At 39.3% G+C, this 21,937-nt stretch overlaps 1 protein-coding gene across 16 annotated transcripts in view; it reads right to left on the bottom strand.

Moving 5' to 3' along the window:
• SIPA1L1 (signal induced proliferation associated 1 like 1) overlaps positions 1-21,937 on the bottom strand; it is a 412,099-nt gene that overhangs the window by 186,756 nt on the left and 203,406 nt on the right. For 15 of the 16 annotated variants that reach the window (XM_049898770.1, XM_049898772.1, XM_049898754.1 and 12 more), the window contains one exon: positions 18,383-18,444. The exons of the other annotated variant lie outside the window; for it this stretch is intronic. In XM_049898770.1, coding sequence (XP_049754727.1) covers positions 18,383-18,398 — 16 coding nt within the window. In that variant the 5' untranslated portion in view covers positions 18,399-18,444. The remainder of the gene's footprint in view (positions 1-18,382; positions 18,445-21,937) is intronic. 16 annotated transcript variants of the gene reach the window in all.

Raw genomic sequence — 21,937 nt, 5'->3', positions numbered from 1 at the left:
CTCAACCTAATCACTTCTCGGTGGTAGCTTATAAAAAGGGAAAACAGACAGGGAGAGGCACACACAGATAGGAAAGAGACCGAGTGAGAAACTACCTACAAGCCAAGGAATGCCAAGGAACACCTGCAACTACGGACAAGGAAGAACCCTCCCCAAGAGTCCATACCCTAATTTGAACTTCTAGCCTCCAAAAATGGGAGATACTATTCTATAAAGCCACATATTTTGTGGTATTTTTGTTACAGCAGCATAAGGTAACTAAGACAATGTCCATAGAGACGGCATGGAAACAGTGGAGGATACCTATGACCACACATGGGGGAAAAAAAGACAGCCAATCCCTAATGTTGGGTGATTATACATGAAGAGCAAAGAGACGCAGTACAATCATCTATCCTAGCAGACCTTGTCTATGACCACCACAGGACCAGGTGATATGTCTGCCCCTTCTAGGGAATTCTAAGGGACCATCTATTCTTTCAAAGCACTTTCTATGCTTTGTGGTGAGCTATTTTAGGGCAAAGACCAGAGCTCACCAATCTGTGTAGCCTCACACAACAGCATAGTCATATTACTAACACACGCTTAATAAATATTTGATGAAAGAATGAATGAGAAGCCAGTAAAAAAAGCTATTTTCACATAGGTAGAACTAAGGGGGGAAAAAAAGTCACTCTTTAGGAAATTAGACAGAAAACAAAAGAATGAGGGTAATGCAAAGATGCGACAAATAAAGGGATGATCAGGACTATGCAGATAGAGAATTGTGTGCTTGGCAATTAGGAGATCACAAAATAATAGTGCAGTAAGAGCAGAAGCCAGTGTAAGGACCTTAGGTATGAGACTTAACAGTGAAACAGTGAAAAGTGTCCAGTAAGATCAGGGAGAAGGCAAGGATATACACTCTGACCACTTCTAGTCAGCATGGTACTAAAAGTTCTAGTAGTTCAATAAGGCCAGAAAAAAGAAATTAATAAAGGTATAAAGATGGGAAAGGAAGAAGCAAAACTGTCATTATTCAGATATCATATGTATATCAATAAACCTATGAAATATTCACACAAACACATACACAACTATTAGAATTTGCAAATAAATTTAGCAAGGTTGCAGGATACAAGGTCAATACACAGATAGCAATTATATTTCTACATATCAGCAAGTGAACAACTGGAAATGAAATCTGAAAAACAGTATCATTTACAGAAGCATTAAAAAATCTAATACATGTATATCTAATAGAAGGTGTGTAAGACTTCTATATTAAAAACTATAAAATATTGCTGAGAGAAATTAAAGTAAATGGAGAAATATACACAATTCATGGATGAGAAGCCTCAATATTATTAAAATGTCTATTTTCCTCAACTGAATAATAGGTTCAACAAAATCTAGCAGGACTTCATGGAAAAAAAAAGGTGCTGATTCTCAAATTTATATGAACTTGTATGAAAAACAATAGCAAAGATGGAAGACTCACATTACCTGATTTCCAGACTTATATAAAGCTACAGGACTCAAGGCAATGTGTAAATAGCATAAGAATAGGCAAATAGATCCATGGAAAAAGAGTTCAGAAACAGACACACATATGTGGTCCACTGATTTTCATGATGCCAACTCATGTCATAGTAAAAGCCATTTTTAAAAATGGTACTTGATATACATATGAAAACACAAAAATAAATCTCTGATGTTTTAGGTGCTGCATCAGCTGCGACTCATAGTGACTCCATGTACAACAGAATGAAATGTTGCCCGATCTTGCGCCAACCTCACAACTGTTTATATGTTTGAACCCATAGTTGCAGTCACTGTGTCAATCTAGCTCATTGAGGGTCTTTCTCTTTTCATTTGCCCTCTACTTCACACCAAGCATGATGTCCTTCTCCAGTGACTGGTCCTTCCTGATAACATGTCCAAAGTATATGAGATAAAGTCTCTCCATTCTCGCTTCTAAAAGCAAATGAAGGTCCCCAAAGCTTTACTCCATCCACATCGCTACGGTCAAGTCTATTTTGGGAAGGTACTCTTCTCTAGCCATATTTTGAGCGCCTTCCAACCTGAGGGGCTCATCTTCCAGTACAATATCAGACAATGTTCCACTGCTATCCATAAAGTTTTCACTGGCCAACTTTTTTCAGAAGTAGATTGCTAGATCCGTCCTTCCTAGTCGTTCTCTATCTGGAAGCTCTGCTGAAACCTGTCCACCATGGGTGACCCTGCTGGTATATGAAATACCAGTGACATAACTTCCAGCATCACAGCAATACACAAGCCACCACAGTATGATAAACTGACAGACAAGTGGTAGAAATCTCAACAGTCAGCTCATTTCATACACACAATAATTGTGATGGATTACAATGAAAGATGGATTATCAACCTAAATATAGAAGACGAAACCATAAAAATTCTTGGAAAAAACCAAACAATATCTTCACAGTCTTGGATAGGCAAAGATTTCTTAGGCCATACTAAAGTCCAAAATTAACTTTCTGTTCATAAAGAGAAACCACCAAGAAAATGAAGAGATAAACTACAGACTGGGAAAAATATTCATAATACATGCAACAACACTGACAAAGGACTCATATTCAGAATACATTTATTTTTTAAATCTTACAAACCAGCAATTCAATAATAATAATAATGATAATAATCAGGCAAAATTTGAAAAAGACACTTTGTTTAAAAAAAAAAAAAAAAGGGTGTTTGAATGACCCATAAGCATATGAAAAGATGCTCAACATCAAGCAAGGGTCATCAGAAAAAAGCATATTAAAATCACAATGAGATACTATTTCATACCCACCAGATGGCTAAAATAAAACAAGAAGGCAATACCAAAAGCTGTAAGAATGCGGAGCAACTGGAACCCTAGTAAGTTGCTGGTGCAAGTAAAAAATGGCACAACCACTTTGGAAAAACGGTTTGGCAGTTTCTTATATAGTTAACATCTACTCTATGGCTCAATGATTCCATTCCCTGGTATTTACCCAAGAGAAATAAAAATTTATGTCCCCAAAATGACTCGTACAACAATAAAAAAAAAAAAAAAAAAAAACCAAACCCACTGCCGTTGAGTCGATTCCAACTCATAGCGACCCTATAAAAAAACAGAAGCCTTATTCAGTAATCCTGTCCCCTACCTTGCATCCTTTGTTTGGCAATGTTGACAATGAAGCAAGAAGAGTGGGAATGGGAAAGATCTGAGAGGAGGTGTGAAGATTTGTGCTAGAGAGAACAAGGATGAGCCAGAGGATGTTTACAGGGAAAGGAAAAACAGGAAGAAGGGAGGAGAGAAGGAAGGATTAACACCCTACCGAAGGCGAGAGGACAGGAGAAACAGAAAGAGGTAGAAAGGTAGATGAGATAGAAAGGAGCCATGCTTTTTATAAAGGATGGAGAAAGTATGGAGACTAGAGGAACTAAAGGAACTGGGGCACTAGGAAATAGGTTTATTCTCTAACAGGGTGGTTCCCTGAGCCTGCCATAAAGCTATCTGCAACTCCTTCCTCTCCCTTAACCCCACAGCCAATCAATTACTATTGATCCTTAGGTATCTCTCATTTTTTTTTGCCATCAAAGGCAAATTTACTAAATGGGGAACCTAGAGTTATTAGTGTGCACTGGCTACTAAAACTTGCCTAAAACAGTCACTGAGAAGTAATTAATGTGAGAGCAACTGCAAAAGACTAGAATCTGTCTTTTGAATGATTTATGCATCGTGTCAACGAGGATTAGTTTTGGTAGGGAGAAACATGCAAGGTCTCATCTACTTTTAACAAATAACTATGCATTTGAGGCCTTTATTTACTTTCCCTTAAAATAGAGATGTAATAAACATTAGAGTCTTTAGACTGGTCAGACATTGTACATATGGAACACGTGCTCTAGGTTAAGTGACTTACGTATATGCAGAACGCTGCATAACTGCTCCAAAAAGAGAACTCCCTCATCTCACATGGAATAGTAAACTATTCTCACCAGAGGCTGAGACAAGAAATTACCTTTCATGTAGCACAAACAAGTTTTGGTTGCTGTGTAAACTGCAGCTTAGGTTTTCTTTTCTCTATACATTTGAGTATTCTTTTTTATTTCATCCTACCTGAGTTCAACCTAATTCCAAACAGTTTAATCCCTAAACATGATGAAATTTAAATACCATCTCTCTTTTGACGGTGGAAAACTCTATCCCATCAAGAGTTCAAATGTTTTTGGTCAAGTCGAATAAAGTACTTCTCTTGCTACCGTATGTACTTCTTTTTCTCATTCAGCAAAGAAATCACTTCCAAGATAACTGGTGTAACTTTTTTGTTAGCTGCAACTGCAGTACTTTTTAAAAATCAAAAATCCTGGATACAAATTCTATGAATCAATTTTATCACAGCCTTTCATGGTATTTTGATTTCAATATATACTGGAAAGGAAAGCACAGACAACTTGAGCTCAGAAATGTGCTTCTAATCAGGCAGTCTTACAATACATGCGATAATCAGTCCGTCTCTTGTCCTCCCTGGACAGTGAGAGATTAGTGTTCTGAAACAATTGCAAGAGGCTTGTCAATGGTAAACTATGGGCCAGAACAAGGAATGTCAAATCTCCAAGACAGGGTATTTTTAGAGTTTCTATTAGAGTCAGCACAGGTTACCATGAAATGCAAGAAAGCATTTCTGACTAGGAGCCGCTGCCAATGCAGAGACATTTTCAGGCTTGCTTCCAAATGAGATGGCATCATCCCACTGACTGAGTTGTCTGCTCTGATAATATTTTGCATCTTTTCATCTATGGGGGGTGCTGACTTAATACAGATAACAGTTCGGCTCCCTATCTACAGTAATATTTTTAATTATTCTATTACTCTGTGAAAGAGGGGAAGGAAATGTTTCTCTCTTCTTTGGTTCGCGGAACCAAAGGAGAGAGAAACATTTCCTTCCCCTCTTTCAGAAGAATGGTCTGTAAATATACTTCTGAAAAGTCAGCTATTGAAAACCCTGTGGAGTACAGTTCTTCTCTGACACACGTGGGGTCGCCGTGAGTCAACTCAATGGCAACTGGCAAAATTTTCCTTGCAAGTTATACTTCCCATGGTTCAGGTCACACATCTCTCCATGAGAACAGTCTTTCGTATCCCTATGTCCAAATTAAAAACCCTGAGGGCTAAGAGTTAAATCTGAAAGCAAAACACAGCATTCTACATAAAGGCTCAACAAAGGCTACACGTTCATCTCTCAGAGAAACAGTCCTTTCACTGAATGACAAGGTCACTGAGACTCTCTGAAATATTAATTACAAAGCCAGTTCTTTTTCATGTGGACAAGAACTTTATGGTCATTGCCAAGAGAAACCTATGGTCACATACAAATGGATATAACTTTTCTATTTATAAAAATAGTGAAATACCAATAACTCATTTTAATATTACATATGCTGTATTTGTTCAAAATGCAAATAATTTTCTTTTGTAAGAGGTCCAAGAAGGTCAAAGCTGGCCTAATCAAGTAGCAGCTATTTCCTGTAAATGTTGTTGTCAAAAGCAGTCAGTTCTTAGACAGAGTTCCTCAACTAAACAGAGAATATTTACACTTGGCCATTTGAGGGGAGAGTAATAGAAACAATACTCCCTTCCACTTTTGACACTTCACGGTTTACTACAGCGGTTCTGCATTCATTCTCATTTGGGAAAGCGGGCCGCATAGCAAAGCGCTATAGGTAGCCTCCCCGCACAGAGTGCACACTGACTTCCACCAAAAAGACCATATGGCCTTGAAACTGTAAAGGTCACAGGAAAAGCAACCCAGCCCTCTGAACTTGGAGGATAAAACCAACAAAATTCAAATAACTGGGTCTTCTCTTATGCTGAAAAAGAGTTGAGAAACAGTAACTAAAGAGCTACTTTGCAGACCATGGTGTTTTCCCAGATTTCAAAGCAACACCCCATGACTGCAGTTAGTGGCGTGCTTCAATAAACTCGACCAAAAGGGTCCGAAAAAGAAAGAACCTAACTATTCCAAAAACCAGGTTTGTTAGTTTTTCCTCTGAGTCACTGGTCGAGCTTTCAAACTTACAAGCACAGGCCTACTTCGCCCTGTTATATCCAGAAATATCAGCATATGTAGACAAATGCCTCCAAAAAGCACCAGGACTTTCCTCTATTATAACATTAGGAAGAATGTGAACTTGATAGTGAGCTCACAGACTGGCAATAAGGACAGAGAGGTCTGAAATAGCGAACTGGAGAAGGCAGAAGAGAAATACTCCAGAGTCCAGGTTCCATTCTGCCCGACAGGACAGATTAACTGTCTTCCTTGTAAAGGACGGTATCCTTGTATAGCAGGTGAAAAGGATTATTCCGAAAGCAGTGATGGATGCTAAGCTTGGGTTTGACACCACCTTTAGGGGACTTCAAAAGTCTCAAAGAATGTGGCAAAATTTTAAAGCAAAAGAATTTTAATTCAGCTAATTTATGAAGAACCAATATGCCATAAAAATCAAATTAAGAATGGTTGGAAATCACTCTTCCAGGAACTAGATAACTGTGTACCCTCTTATCTTGAAACTCAAACAAAAAATAACTTCTTATACTTCTCAGTTAACTAAAGGAAAAGAAAGATCCGAATGTATCATAGTAGGAAGATTTGATTTAAAAAAAGTCTTGAATTTAGTTTATACTCTCTACACAGAATTAATGGTTGAGGAACTTGTCTGGTAGGGAATCAGAAAGGTTACTTAAGGAAAGAGAGAAACTACTGTTTTCCTGCAGTTAACAGGTCAGAAAATCAGTCAAGTTTTCTAATTTATCAATGGAGAGTCTATTATAGGTGGGGGTGGGGGGGAGTGGAGAGGGGGCGGGGGGGTGGGCAGGCCACTGGTAAGTTAGCTTTTGCTCAAAAACAATCCTCAGGGTTTGATCAGAAAATGGCAGTTACCTGGCGTGATTCAGATTAATGAAAAGACAGGTAAAGGAACAACGGCAGTCTTGGCAACTTTTCTTTGGTTGGTCTTTAGAGTACAAAATCCTCACCTGAAGTCTTATTCTGCAAAATTTTGTTCCCAGATCTAATCCTCCACTTCATTTCTTCACCTGAATTTGGTTTTACTCCCATAGGTTTCTCTTGGCAATGACCATGAAGTTCTTGTCCACATGAAAAAGAACTGGCTTTGTAGTTAATATTTTAGAGTCTCAATGATCTTGTCATTCAGTGAAAGGGCTATTTCTCTGAAAGATGAACGGGTAGCCTTTGTAGAGCCTTTATGTAAAACACTGTTTTGTTTTGAGATTTAACTCTTAGCCCTCAGGGTTTTAATTTGGATATATGGATGTGAAAGACTGTTCTCATGGAGAGATGTGTGACCTGAATCATGGGAAGTATAACTTGCAAGGAAAATTTTGCCAGTTGCTACTGGGTTGACTCACAGTGACTACTCCATAGGGTTTTCAATGGCTGACTTTTTAGAAGTAGATTTACAGACCTTGCTCTCATCAAAAACGGAGAAGGAAATGGAGAAAAAGATAGCCAACTATGAAGGAATGGGGGTTGGGGGACCAAATGAAAAAGTGTTTTCCAAACGCTTTCTGGAAAGAGGTTACACTAATATCTCACGTAAAACAAACAAACAAACAAACAAAAAACCCATCAAACTGTCCTTGACAGTAGTAGTAAATCCACTGATAGTGACTCTGTGGTAACTTGTTGAGAGACCTGGGAGCAAATAAACAAATAGGGAAGGTCCTTTGTTTATGGCACCTAACATTATGGTTGAGAACAGTTAACTAAAACGAATCTAAGAACTGTAATGCACAAAAACCAACCAATACACGACTCCAATATTGTGGGTCAAAAGACAACAGTTCAGAACTCTTAAACTCTTAATATATTGAAAACAAATCGAAAAGCTGCTTCCTTTAACCATTTAAGTGCTAAAATCTCAATTTGGTTCTTAAAACTAAAAATACACTACACCACCAATGAATCAAAGTTTGAGAATTTTCCAACAACACAAAGTTATAAAATCACTTAAAACTAGGCAACATTTGCCTAATATAATTCAAATAAGTCTCTCAATGCAAGGGACTGATTGCCATCACAAATGAGAAATCCAGCAAGGTGCTGCTGTATTACCAAAGACTGTGCTACATTTTTGCTAACATTAACAGCCACCGAAATACATTCTTCTGAAAATCCTCATTTTCAATCCCAGTGGTGGAGTTTCTCCAAGAGTTCCAGGCTACCACTGAAACGGACATAACTCCAAAACTGAGTGATACCACAAAATGCAGACTTCCTTTCAAACAACTTTTATACCCTTTTCTTGGAAGAGACAACAGAGGACAGAGCTCTCATCATTTGCTCTGTTTACACCACAATGGCTTCAGGACAAGTAACTAGGGGGTCATTACTGGCCAACTGGTTGAAGTGCACTGTTGCTCACGGAGATTGCCTTGGTCAAGGATAGGCACTTACAAGAAGCACACTGGGAGTTACAAGGGCTGCGGCATACTAAGTTATTTTGAGCCTCAGAGAAAGGAGGAGGCCAACAAACAAACACTCAGAAGCTATCAAAACACCACCAGGACAAACAGGGAGACATCTGTTGCTTACACGAGTGATGATCTAAAAACCAGACAACAACTGGTTTTTAAGCTATTATAAATTGAAGCACGAGGGAAGGCTAGTGGGATAATTAGAGAGATTTGGGTTACTGAAGAATTCTACAAGTTTGCAGTGATGCGTTCTCAAGTTATGTGAAGCTGCTACAGGACAGAAAGAGGGAGACGGTTAAAAAGCACAGTCGACAGAATGTGGCAGACAAGAGATACAGTGTACTAAAAAAAAAAAAAAAATCCAGGACGGACTCTGACATTCAACTATCTCCTGAAAATTGCCGCTTGAAGCCTTGGGTAACTTGCTCTTTTTCTCTATTGGGGAAGACGTAATTTTTTTTAAATAAAAAAGTATGTTATTCTTTTACTCTTTCTATATAGTATCTTATTTTACATGACCCTTTCATCACTTAAAACACAAAACTCATTCTTACATAGAGAAACACGCTCTGAAAGTCTCTCCGTAATGATCCTTGGAAACAGTCTTAACCAGAACAGGCCAGAGCCCAGCCTCTCTTTAAGAGACTCTCTCCTTTATCCTGTGATGAAATGGTCACGACAAGCAGAAATAAATACGAGCAGTTTAGAAGATCCTAAGTTTGAACATTACCAAATGTAGGTATTTAAGAGTTCTGGAAGGCCATTACCTTCAGCTTATTAATAATTGGTGGGTTTTTCCTTCTTTTTTTAGCTGTGTACTTTGTGTACTGTGAGAGCTCATCATTAGCCAATGTTAGTAACCGCTGTTTCTGGATGGTAAAATTGTAGACAGTTTTCATTTCTGCCTTTATGTTTCTCTACATTTTCTACACTTTTCCCAAGTATATTTTCGTAAAATTTGCTGGGAAGAGTGTTAAGATTTTCTTGATGCTTCAAATACAACCGACTGGATGTTACTCTGAGTCATCACCAAAATGCAGCGTTAAAGGGTTAAAACACAGCAGCAATGCTGCTGGGCCTCGGCCTGAATCTTTACAGCCAGCAAGCTCTGTGCCCTCGCAGAGCAGACAGTTGTGCACTGCTTTCTCTATAATACAACTGGGACGTCAGCGTATTTCAGGGACAGGGCCAGATAGTTCAGACAGAAATAGAGACAGATGGTCTATCTACATATACTATTTAGCAGAGCTTTCCAGACTTCAGAGGGGGCACCAAACCCCACAGACCAGACTAATGCTATTTAATTAGACTGAGGAGGGAGAAAGAAAAAAATTTTTTAATAAGGATGGGAAGCTTTTTTCCGGGATTAACATTAATTCAGAAAATTACTATTTCCACAAAGTTAGAAGGTATCTGCTACAGAGGAAATAAGAGGTAATCAACTACAAACTCCTTTACCTATCTCCCCACCCATTAAGAACTTTGAAATTCCTGACCGAGGTCTTTGGGTCACAGCATGCACTAACAAGAGATATTCACTGCCGTGGACCGAACAATTTACTCAAAGTAATCTCGAAGCCATAAAGTGATGTTAAATACTCACTAAAGGTGACCCTTGCAGGCCCCTCTGTTTAACCCAAAAAATGAAACCCGTTGCTATCAAGACGATTCTGACTCATAATGACCCTATAAGATAGCGTAGAACTGCCCCACAGGGCTTCTAAGGCTGTCATCTTTATAGAAGCAGACCGCCACATCTTTATTTTTCTCTAGAGGAGCAGCTAACGGATTTGAACCGTTGACATTTCAAATGGCAGGCAAGTGCTTAACCACTGCACCACTAGGACTCCTCCCTTCTGTTTAGATACTGTCTAATGACCCAATTAGTCCACAACATGCAAACTAAGGATAACTAGGTTGGGTGATTTGTATAGTACTAAAGCAAGGTCTCTTGGCTTCTAATTGCAAAAGAGATTACGTGAAAGGTTAACTGGGCACTAAACAAGTCCTTATAACAAACAGGATGACAGCTTTTATTGATCACTCTATAAACCCAGCCCAAATCTATCAGAGTTGGCTAACGATCCTTCCAATTTATATTGGGAGACACACCTTAACTAATCATGTAAGGTTGCTATGAATTGGAATTGACTCAACGGCAATGGGTTTTTGGTGGGTGGTACAGTGGTCAAGCACTTGGCAGCTAACCAAAAGGTCGGTGGTTTGAACCCACCAACTGCACCTCAGACAAAGATGTGTCAGTCTGCTTCCATAAAGATTACAGTCTTAGAAACCTTATGGGGCAGTATTCTATTCTGTCCTATAGTCACTATGAGTTGGAATTGGCGGGAACAGATTTGGTTTTGGGTATTTACTGACATGAAATACTTTACCAATTTCTTAGAAACACTGTAAAATCTCCCAAATTAAGCAAATGTGCTAACAATAATTTTACAATTTGAACATCTGTTTTTCAACAACTCCGAAATAAACATGACACCGTCAAACAAACAATGTCCTCCTAGACTAACAAAGATAACTCACTTGCACGGTCACATACACTCACCGACACAAAACAGTACTTATGCCCTCAAAACACAAAATTACACTTGCTAAGACTTCATCCTACATACTGTCAAAATCCGCATTCCTCTGAGATGCCCGCTCACATACATTCCAATGTGAAAATAAAGATTTACCTACATATTAAACAGTTAAGTCACATTGAGTTGAAAATCTAGTATTTTTGCTACTGATGGGATATATATGCTTGCTGTTTCCTCTTTCAAGCAAACACAGTAAGATAAAAAAAGTGCTGGGTTAGACCCCCAATATACCATCAGAGAAAATTAAAAGAAAAAATAATTAAAAGGTTTACTCTCTATCTAGGAAAAGCCTTCACTTTATCTTCATCCTTAAGTGACTTATAAATGCTTTCAACCTTAGTATAAATATGAGTATTTCAAAATGTTATTATAAAATAAATTGCAACAAAGTAAAAGAACTTTTTTTTTTCTTTTAAACTGGAACACTGTCAACTTTATTACTTAGTGAACACAAAAAATGACTTTCACCCACTTCACGGCCCCGTATCTAACAGGTCTCACTAAGTCCGCTGACTCATTATTTTCAGAAAGGGCAGAAAAGAATATCAGATTCCATACTAAACATAAGAGATAGTGACAAGTTGGACAAGTTGGAAGGAGGCACAATAGACACAAAATAAGCTGCTAGGATTCCCCTGCCTCAGTTGTGCCATGGAGGTAAAGTAAGCCTGCTTTCCGTTTCTAAAAGGTAACCAACCAGCTGCCATCAAGTCGATTCTGACTCATGGCCACTCATGTGTGTCAGAGTAAAACTGTGCTCCATAAAGTTTTCAACAGCTGATTTTTTCTGGAAGTAGATCTCCAAAGTGCCTCTGGGTAGACTCCAACCTCCAAACTTTTGGTTAGCAGCCAAGCTCATTAACCGTCTGCAGGACGTAGAGACTCCTTTGACAAGTAAAGGTGAGCGAAGTAATGACAGCTGGAAGACAGGCAACAGTTACTACCTTTCTCTGGAAGAAAAGGGTACAAACCGTGGAGGAATGTTCTAAAATCTGAACTGCTTACAAATGACAACCAACTATTGCTCATTCTCTACTGAGGGAAGAAATTTACTTTGACAAATGTATATTTACCCTCTATAACATGTCTAAATCAAAGAAAGGCTCCTTTTCTAATTCCCTCAATAAAAATAAAGGATAGAAAATGTTTAAGCAGCATCCTGGATAATTTGTGCCAATTTGGATGATTTATGTATTTGCTTTGCCAGGCAAAATGGTCCATGGCCAGTGCTTTCGAGTCAACAAGGGTGCGGAGAACAAGAGCTAATTACAGATCTGAGTCACTGTCTACAAGTTCCCTTAGCCCAGTCGATCATCCCCCTCAAAGGCACCATTTCATTTTGAAATATAAAAATAACACAACTCTACAAAATGCCTTTATATTAAAAAAAATAAAAAGCCACTCAACAAAAAACAAAGAGTAATATCAGTCAACCAAATAGGTTTTTCAATAAGCTCTTTTAAAAAAAAAAACAACTTTGTAACATTAAAGTTTTTAAAATAAGAAAATGAAGATAAAAGACATTACAGGATCCTAGCTTAAATATTTTACATCCTTTGATGTCTTTCTTTGCATTGAGGTCCAAAATGGCAAAGTACTGCAAGTAGTGGCTACCTCCCAATGGGAGCAATGTAGTAGGTCTTTTCATAGACCTACTTGACTGGGTGTTTCCATTTGATGCTTATAAGCTCTTAACATAGGCAACATTTTAACTTAAGATCCTGAGTTCACAATGGCAAAAGAGAGCTAAAGACAGTGACATTTAAATAAAATTAAAAAAAAAAAGGACCTATCCTTTCCACACACACACAAAAAAGGCATGCACAAAACCCTAAAATTCTATTTCAACAAAGCATGCTGTTAGTTTTCCTTTTTGTAACATGGATGCAATACATACATGAATTAAGGAAAAAACATTTTAGGTTTACTTTTTTTTTTAGTTAACATTTAAGCAAAAAAAAAATAACATTTGCTAAACATTTAAGCAAAAAAAAATTAAAAAGAAAAAGAAAAGTTCTTTTGATTGGCATAAATCTTTCCCTTACACTCTGTCAGTAATTAGGTTACCAAGTTGAAAGAATTAATGATAATCTGGCCAGAAATGACTATTCAGTTGCGTGGAGGCAACATCCTAAACAAAGAACATGAATCCTCCAAAAAAATGGATTTTCTGCATGTAGAAGTTAAATAACGGAAGATGCATTTCAGACAAAAACAATACAAACTGATTTCTAAGTCTCAACACTGGAGCACAAACGGAAACAACCATATAGCAAAGGTTTCTGAGGAGGCTACAAATGACCACAGCATGTTTCACAGTTCAAAAAAGTGGATGGATGCCTCTTTATTACTGGTGCCAGCAGAACTAACAAACTAGCACATTTAGAAAGCAGAGAAGTAATCTTTGTAGGCATGTTGGCTGTTGCAGTACAGAAAAATGCACAGGTTTACCCAAGATTTCCCAAAAGTAGGCATTCTGACCACAGGATGAATCAAGATTTTTTTTTTAATTGTAATAAATATATCGGTAATACTTGCCATTTCAACATTCTTGACATGTACAGTTCAGTTATATTAACTTCATCATGTTATATAACCATCATCTGTATCTATTCCTAAATTTTTCCAAAATGAATAAAGCTATTTAAACAAACAAACAAAAAAAGACAATACACTCTGAAAAGCTCAGCATCTTAGTCATCTAGTGCTGCTGTAACAGAAATACCATAAATGGATGCTTTTGACAAAAAGAAATTTATTCCCTCACAGTTTAGGAGGCTAGAAGTCCAAATTCAGGGTGCCACCTCTATGGGAAGGTTTTCGCTCTGTGTCGGTTCTGGAGGAAGGTCCTTGTCCTCAATCTTCCCCTGGTCTAGGAGCTTCTCAGTGCAGGGACCCCAGGCCTATAGGACCCACTCTGCTCCAGGCACTAGTTTCTTGGTGGTATGAGGTTCCCCTGTCTCTTTGCTCCATTCTCTCTTTTATATCTCAAAACAGATTGATTTAAGATGCAATCCAATCTTGTAGATTGAGTCCTGTCTCCTTACATAACTACCTCTAATCCTGCCTCATTAACATCATAGAGATAGAATTTACAACACATAGGAAGATGATATCAGATGACAAAACGGTAGACAATCACATAATACAGGGAATTATGGCCTAGCCAATTTGACACACGTTTTAGGGGGACACAATTCAATTCATAACACTCAGTAATGGCACAGATGGTCTAAAAATGTCCTGCACATTCCAAACCTTCATTGGAGAACAGAAGCTGGTATAGAAAGAGGACTCAAGAGCAATCTAAGCAAGGGATAAAAGTGCTTCCTCCCAGATAGAGAGGTCCCTAGGTGGTGTAAACAGTTTGTACTTAACTACTAACCTAAAGGTTAGCAGTTCAAACCACTCAGTATCACCTCAGAAGAAAGGTCTGGCTTCAATAAAGGTTACAGTCAAGAAGACCCTATGGAGCAGTTCTACTCTTTAATACATGGGTCACCCTGAGTATCCTCTGCTACCAGCGGATAAGGTAACAGCAAGCTGTCACCATGTTGATTCAAGCTCATCAACCATTTAAGATCTAATGATTTAAAACCATCTTATTAAAAATCATTGTTGTTGTTAAGGTGCCGCTGAGTCAGTTCCGACTCATAGCGACCCCATGCACAACAGAACAAAACACTGCCCGGTCCTGAGCCATCCTTAAAATCATTGTTATGCTTGAGCTCACTGTTGCAGCCACTGTGTCAATCCATTCGTTGAGGGTCTTCCTCTTTTCCGCTGACCCTGTACTCTGCCAAGCATGATGTCCTTCTCCAGGGACTGATCCCTCCTGACAACATGTCCAAAGTATGTAAGACGCAGTCTCGCCATCCTTACTTCTACAGAGCATTCTGGTTGTACTTCTCCTAAGACAAAGTTGTTCATTCTTTTGGCAGTCCATGGTATATTCGATATTCTTTGCCAACACCCAATTCAAGGGCATCAATTCTTCTTCAGTCTTCCATATTCATTGTGCAGCTTTCACAGGCATGTGATGCGATTGAAAATACCATGGCTTGGGTAAGGCACACCTTAGTCTTCAAGGTGACAGCTTTGCTCTTCAACACTTTAAGGAAGTCCTTTGCAGCAGATTTACCCAGTGCAATGTGTCTTTTGATTTCTTGACTGCTGCTTCCATGGCTATTGATTGTGGATTCAAGTAAAATGAAAGCCTTGAAAACTTCAATCTTTTCTCCATTTATCATGATGTCACTCATTGGTCCAGTTGTGAGGATTTTTGTTTTCTTTATGTTGAGGTGCAATTCATACCGAAGGCTGTGGTCTTTGATCTTCATTAGTAAGTGCTTCAAGTTCTCTTCACTTTCAGCAATCAAGGTTGTGTCATCTGCATAACACAGGTTGTTAATGAGTCTTCCTCCAATCCTGATGCCCTGTTTTCTTCATACAGTCCAGCTTATCAGATTATTTGCTCAGCATACAGACTGAATAGGTATGGTGAAAGAATACAACCCTGATGCACACCTTTCCTGACTTTAAACCAATCAGTATCCCCTTGTTCTGTCCAAACAACTGCCTCTTGATATATGTAAAGGTTCCTTATGAGCACAATTAAGTGTTCTGAAATTCCCATTCTTCTCAGTGTTATCCATAATTTGTTACGATCCACATAGTCGAATGTCTTTGTATAGACAATACAACACAGGTAAACATCCTTCTGGTATTCTCTGCTTTCAGCCAGGGTCCATCTGACATCAGCAATGATATCCCTGGTTCCACGTTCTCTTCTGAAACTGGCCTGAATTTCTGGCAGTTCCCTGTCCATATACTGCTGTGGCCGTTTTTGAATGATCTTCAGCAAAATTTTGCTTACGTGTGATATTAATGATACTGTTCTATAATTTCCACATTCGGTTGGATCACCTTTCTTGGGAACAGGCATAAATATGGATCTCTTCCAATCAGTTGGCCAGGAAGCTGTCTTCCATATTTCTTGGCATAGACGAGTAAGTACCTGCAGCGCTGCATCTGTTCGTTGAAACATCTCAATTGATACCTCATCAATTCCTGGAGTCTTGTTTTTCACCAATGACTTCAAAGCAGGTTGTACTTCTTCCTTCAGTACCATCGGTTCCTGATCATAAAAATTGTTAGGATGTCTAATGATCTTTTTTGTGTGTGTGTGTGCTTTAAGTCAAATTTTACAAATTAAGTCAGTCTCTCATACAAAAATTTATATACTCCTAGTGCTCTCCCCGTAATGAGACAGTGCACTCCTCTCCACCCTGTATTTCTGTGTCCACTCAGCCAACTTCTGTTCCCCTCTGCCTTCTCATCTTCCCTCCAGACAGGAGCTGCCCACACAGTCCATGTGTCTACTTGATCCAAGAAGCTCACTCCTCATCAGTATCATTTTCTATCCCATAGTCCAGTCCAATTCCTGTCTGAAGAGCTGGCTTTGGGCATGGTTCCTGTCTTGGGCTAACAGAACGTCTGGGGACCATGACCTCCAGGGTCCTTCTAGGCTCAGTCAGACCATTAAGTCTTGTATTTTTACGAGAATTTGAGGTCTGCAACCCACTGCTCTCTTGCTCCTTCAAGGATTCTCTGTTGTGTTCCCTGTCAGGAAAGTCATCGGCTATAGCTGGGTACCATCTAGTTCTTCTGGTCTCTGGGTGATGTAGTCTCTGATTCAGGTGGCCCTTTCTGTCTCTTGGGCTTAATAATAGATCTTTCAATGAATGTCTAAGAACAAATTTATCGCCTCTTTCACTGATTCTGAACTCCTTTGTGATTTTATACGACTAGTACATATAGTATGCTACATTTACCTGAAGTTAAAAAAGCATACAAAAAAATCATACTAAACAGGCATAATAAAAGCACAAAGAAACGTGAAGGAATGATAAAAACCACAATCAGGATAGTAGTTCCAGGAGGTAGAGAGAAGGAACTGCTGTTAGGGAGGATTACACTGGGTTCTAAGAAAACACAAAGAATACCCAAATAGCCACATATATACAACAGCCACTACCCTAAGACCCTTTTCAAAATTCACAACCCAAGTGGGTTGATTAAAAGGCAAACCCTCTGGGGGGGAAAAGAGAGAGAGAGAATCTGAAAGCTTTATATTTTATTCTCATGTATGCAAATGCTAAGTCACTACCTGGGGACTGTTAAGAGTGAAGAGGATGCCAGTCAACACCAGCACACCCTGTCAATTTAACTTAATGGTATCATTTTGCCTTGCTTTGCAATTACTCCCACTTTCCCTGGGGAGAATCTAATGGATTACTAAAAATAAAATGGAGATTAAATGAATGATTTAGGATGTTTTGGCTCCCAATTCAAACTGGCTTAAACAAAAAGGCAAATGTATTGGCTCAAACATTTGGACATCCAGAGAAGGGGCAGGCTTCAGGGCTGGGTTCCATGTGATTCTGGATGCTACCCTCTGCCCTGTGTGGCTTCTTGCTCAGGTCAATAGCCAGAAGGCTGCAGCCACACCAGACCTCCTGCCACCATGTAACATCGTTCAAAAGAAGAGAAGCGCTGTCTTCACGTAACCCTCTTTTAAGTAAGAAAAGACTTCTGCCAGAAGCTCCAGGCAAGCCTACTCTGGAGTGTCACTGGCTGGATTGGAATTACAGGACCACGCCTGAAACCATCCCTCAAGCCAGGCGACACCCAACGCTAACAGGGATGGGACTGCCCCCAGTTAGGGCCCACCCTAGCTGGTATGGGTTCTTCAACCCCGTAACTGCCACAATGAGGCTGGATGGAATACATGATATGAATCCAATGTCCACTCTGTTAGTATTTGCAGGGAATAAAGACCAAACTAACCCACTGCTGTCAAATCAATTCCAATTCATTCTAACCCTATAGGACAGAGTAGGCAGCCCCAAAGGGATTTCAAGGCTGTAATCTTTACGGAAGCAGACTGCCACATCTTTCTCCTGTGGAGCGGCTGTTGAGTTCGAAACACAGGCCTTTCAGTTAGCGGCCAAGCACTTATCCACTGCACCACTAGGACTTCTCTTTGCAGGGGATAGCCTGAGTAATGCTGCATTTATCAGAAAATGAAACAAATAACTATCATGATATATTCGTATATAAAGTATATGTTGAAAAGACAGATAACCAAATGAATTGCTCCCTTTGAGAAAAGTTAAGTTTGAAAAACTTTGCTTCTCTATCTCAACTGCTCCTGTCAGAAACCGAAAGGCAGAAAGTCAACACTTTATAAAGCAGGTGGGTCACAGAAGTATTGTACAGTACTTACTATATTTTGGTGCCATGGCCACAGAAATTTAGACAACAGCACCCATTTTAGCAATGCATAACCTGGGAAAAAGAAAAAAAATCAGTTAAAGATATTTCACTAAATGGTTACATAGCTTTGACAAAAGTTTGTCTTTTTTTTTTTTTAAAGAGGCAAACCAGATTTTTTAAAGTAAACGGCTGCACAATACTTTCTGTGAAATAGGACGTTACGTGATTTGGGCATTGTGCGAACACCGTATGATACACAAGCAGTCCGCAGCTCCGACGGCTGTCCCACCCACCTGAGAAGCAGGAACAGCCTCGACCCCAAAGCCCCCTCTGCTGCCTGTCTGCTGGACAGACCCCAGGAGGGCACTGCGCCAGCAGCCTGATGGGGATTTTGTGCACATCTGGGTGGGGTGGGGGAAGAACAGGGGTGGCAAGAGGTGCCCACAGGGGTCGAGTATGCAGGTGCTGGGAGCAAGGCTGCCAGTGGCGGCCCTGGTTACCCCTTGCCTTTTTGGTGTAACAGCTACCTGATCATATGCAGCCACCACCACCAGGAGCCAGGAGCCTGCGCTGGCACCACCAGCACCCATGGCAAGAGTGGAGGTGCCTTGGCAGGCGCTGCCCTGCACTGGGAGTGAACAGTTGCATGGTTGCTGGACAGGTAAATAACGCCAGTAGGAGGCACTGGGAAGATTGGGATGTGCCCTGGAGCCTTGCTGATCATTCCCTCTGGAGGTCTGGGGTCTTTAAAGCCATTCAAAAAACTCCAAACCCACTCCAGTTGATTCTGACTCATAGCAACCCAATATGACAGAGTAGAACTACCCCAGAGGGTCTCCAAGGCTGTAAATCTTTACAGAAGCGGACTACCACATCTTTCTCCTGCAGAATCGCTGGTGGGTTCTAGCCGCCAAACCACTGAATTTTTGGTTAACAGCCGAGTGTTTTAACCACTGTGCCACCAGGACTCATGGTTTAAAACCATTAGGGGGAAACAATAAACAAAGGGAGAGCTGTTTTCCTTATATATTGAAGAAAAAAAAAACCTTACGGGACCACAGACCTACATGCAGTTGGATGTTACCCAGACAAACACTATGTGGCACACAGCTCTATTTTCAAGTTAAGAGCATTTGCATCTATTGTAGATCTGACCACCAAAAAACAAAACAAACAAAAAAATATGTTTTAAACCAAGCAATACTGCCCTGGACTGCTGTCTCTTAAACTGAACCACAAAAGGAAGAAAAATACAGAATTATTAAAAAAACCTCAAAAACATACACCTATTATTCAATTTGATGCCACTTAAATCTAGGTATTTAGCTCTAATTTCTAAACTCAGGGACCTGAGTATATAGTTTTCAGTAGGAAATATGAAGACATCTGATTCAAATATTTGACAATGCATTTTACTTAGTAAAATCTTTGAATATTCAGCATACCATGGAACGCTAAACCAACACACCCATAGAACTGGAGACTCTAAGTTCTTGATGTTACTTTTAATATTTGTAAATGAAAGATAAGAACTGTGTCCTTATCCAAACCCCAGGACAAAAGACAATACAGCAAATCACATTCTTAATTAAGAGGGGCTGAAAAACATAAAAATCCAACTCCACATGAAAACAGTGGTATTTCCTGGGATGGGGAGCCATTGCAAGGATCACTACGGGTTGCTGCAATCCAAATATCTACAATACCATGTCTAACTTCACTTTCCTTGCTGTGAGATTCAGACAAGTTTTTGTATTGTTTATGGCTCATTAATAGAATAAATAGAATTATTTAGAATCATTAATAGAATAAAAGGACAACTCACAGAATTAAAGAAGATATTTGCAATACATATATCCACCAAAAGACTCATTCAGAATTACAGCATTCCCAGGTTTCTAACGTCTGACTTACATACAACCTGGGTCACGAATATTCAACTTACAAACCAACTGCCATAAAGGCTATTCTGTTAGAAGTTGGAGGTACATGCGATGGTTCGTAATAACAAAAGGGCACTGCTTTGCGAGCCACATCAAAACATTTTTATTATTACTGTGTTATTATGTTAAAGATGTTTTTATGTATCTGGAAGTGTTTCTTTTATGTTTTTATGCATAGAAAGTTACACTATATACTAAGAAAAACATTTGACTAACTGACATTAGATACGAACCGTACTAACTATTCTGACTTACGTACAAATTCTACCTAAACACAGAGTTAGGAATGGAGCACTTTTATAATCCAGGGATGCCTGTGTAAAGAACTCCTACAAAACAATTAAAAACAAAAAAAGGCCACCAAACCCAGGATACCAAAATAGCCAAAAAATATATGAAAAGGTGCCAACATCATTTATCAACATGGAAATACAAATTAAAATGACAATGAGATAAAATTATACACTGATCAAAATGGCTAAAATTAAAAAGTTTGAAAATACCAAGTTTTAGCAAGGATGTGGAGTAATTCAACTCCCATACACTGCTGGTGAAAGTGTGTCTTAGTAACCTACTGCTGCTATAACAGAAATACCACAAGTGGATGGCTTTAACAAAGAGAAATTTATTCTCTCACTGTCTAGTAGGCTACAAGTCCAAATTCTGGGCATCAGCTCCAGGGGAAGGCTTTCCCTGTCGGCTCTGGAGGAAGGTCCTTGTCATCAGTCTTCCCTTGGTCTGGAAGTATCTCAGCACAGGAACCCCAGGTCCCAAGGACTCACTTTGCTCCCAGCACTGCTTTCTTGGTGATATGAAGTCCCCACACTACTTGCTTCCCTTTCATCTCTTGAGAGATAAAAGGTGGTGTAGGCCACACCCCAGGGAAACTCCCTTTACATTGGATCAGGGATGTGACCTTGCAATGGTGTTACAACCCCACCCTAATCCTCTTTAACATAAAATTACAATTATAAAATGGAAGACAACCATAGAATACTGGGAATCATGGCCTAACCAAGTTAATATACACATTTTTGGGGAGACATAATTTAATCCATTACAGAGTGTAAACTGGAAAAATGCTTGTTTGCTCTGGCAGCAAACAGACTGTGGAATATTCATATGACAGAACACTACACAGCAGAGTCAGTAAACTTTTTCTGTAAAGAACCAGATAATAAATATTTTAGGTTTTGTGGGCCACGTGGTCTCTGCTTTTGGAGTGCCAAACCAGCCACAGGCAATATGTAAATGATGGGTTTGGCTGTGTTCCAATTAAACTTTACTTACAAAAACAGACAACCAGGCCATAGGTTGCAGTTTATCTGCTATAGAGCAATGAATATAAATGAACCGTAACAAAGGCAGCAGCGTGGGTGGATCTCAAAAACGTAATGCTGAGACAAGGAAGGCAAACACATACGAGGGTACACTATATGATTCCATTTCACAAAGTTCAAAAATTGGAAGAACTACTAAGTCAGAATAGCCCTTAGTTTTGTGTGTAGTGGAGGGTGGGTAGAGACGGAGGAATGTTGAGGGGTGGATAATTTTCGATTCCTTGATCTGAGTAGTGGTTTCATGGGTGTGTTCAATTTGGGAAAAATCCATCAAGTTGTTCA

The sequence above is a fragment of the Elephas maximus genome, chromosome 10 (genome assembly GCF_024166365.1).
Source record: "Elephas maximus indicus isolate mEleMax1 chromosome 10, mEleMax1 primary haplotype, whole genome shotgun sequence".
Taxonomy (NCBI): Eukaryota; Metazoa; Chordata; class Mammalia; order Proboscidea; family Elephantidae; genus Elephas; species Elephas maximus.
The sequence above is the reverse complement of the archived record's forward strand: the minus strand, read 5'-3'. Positions and strand labels throughout refer to the sequence as shown.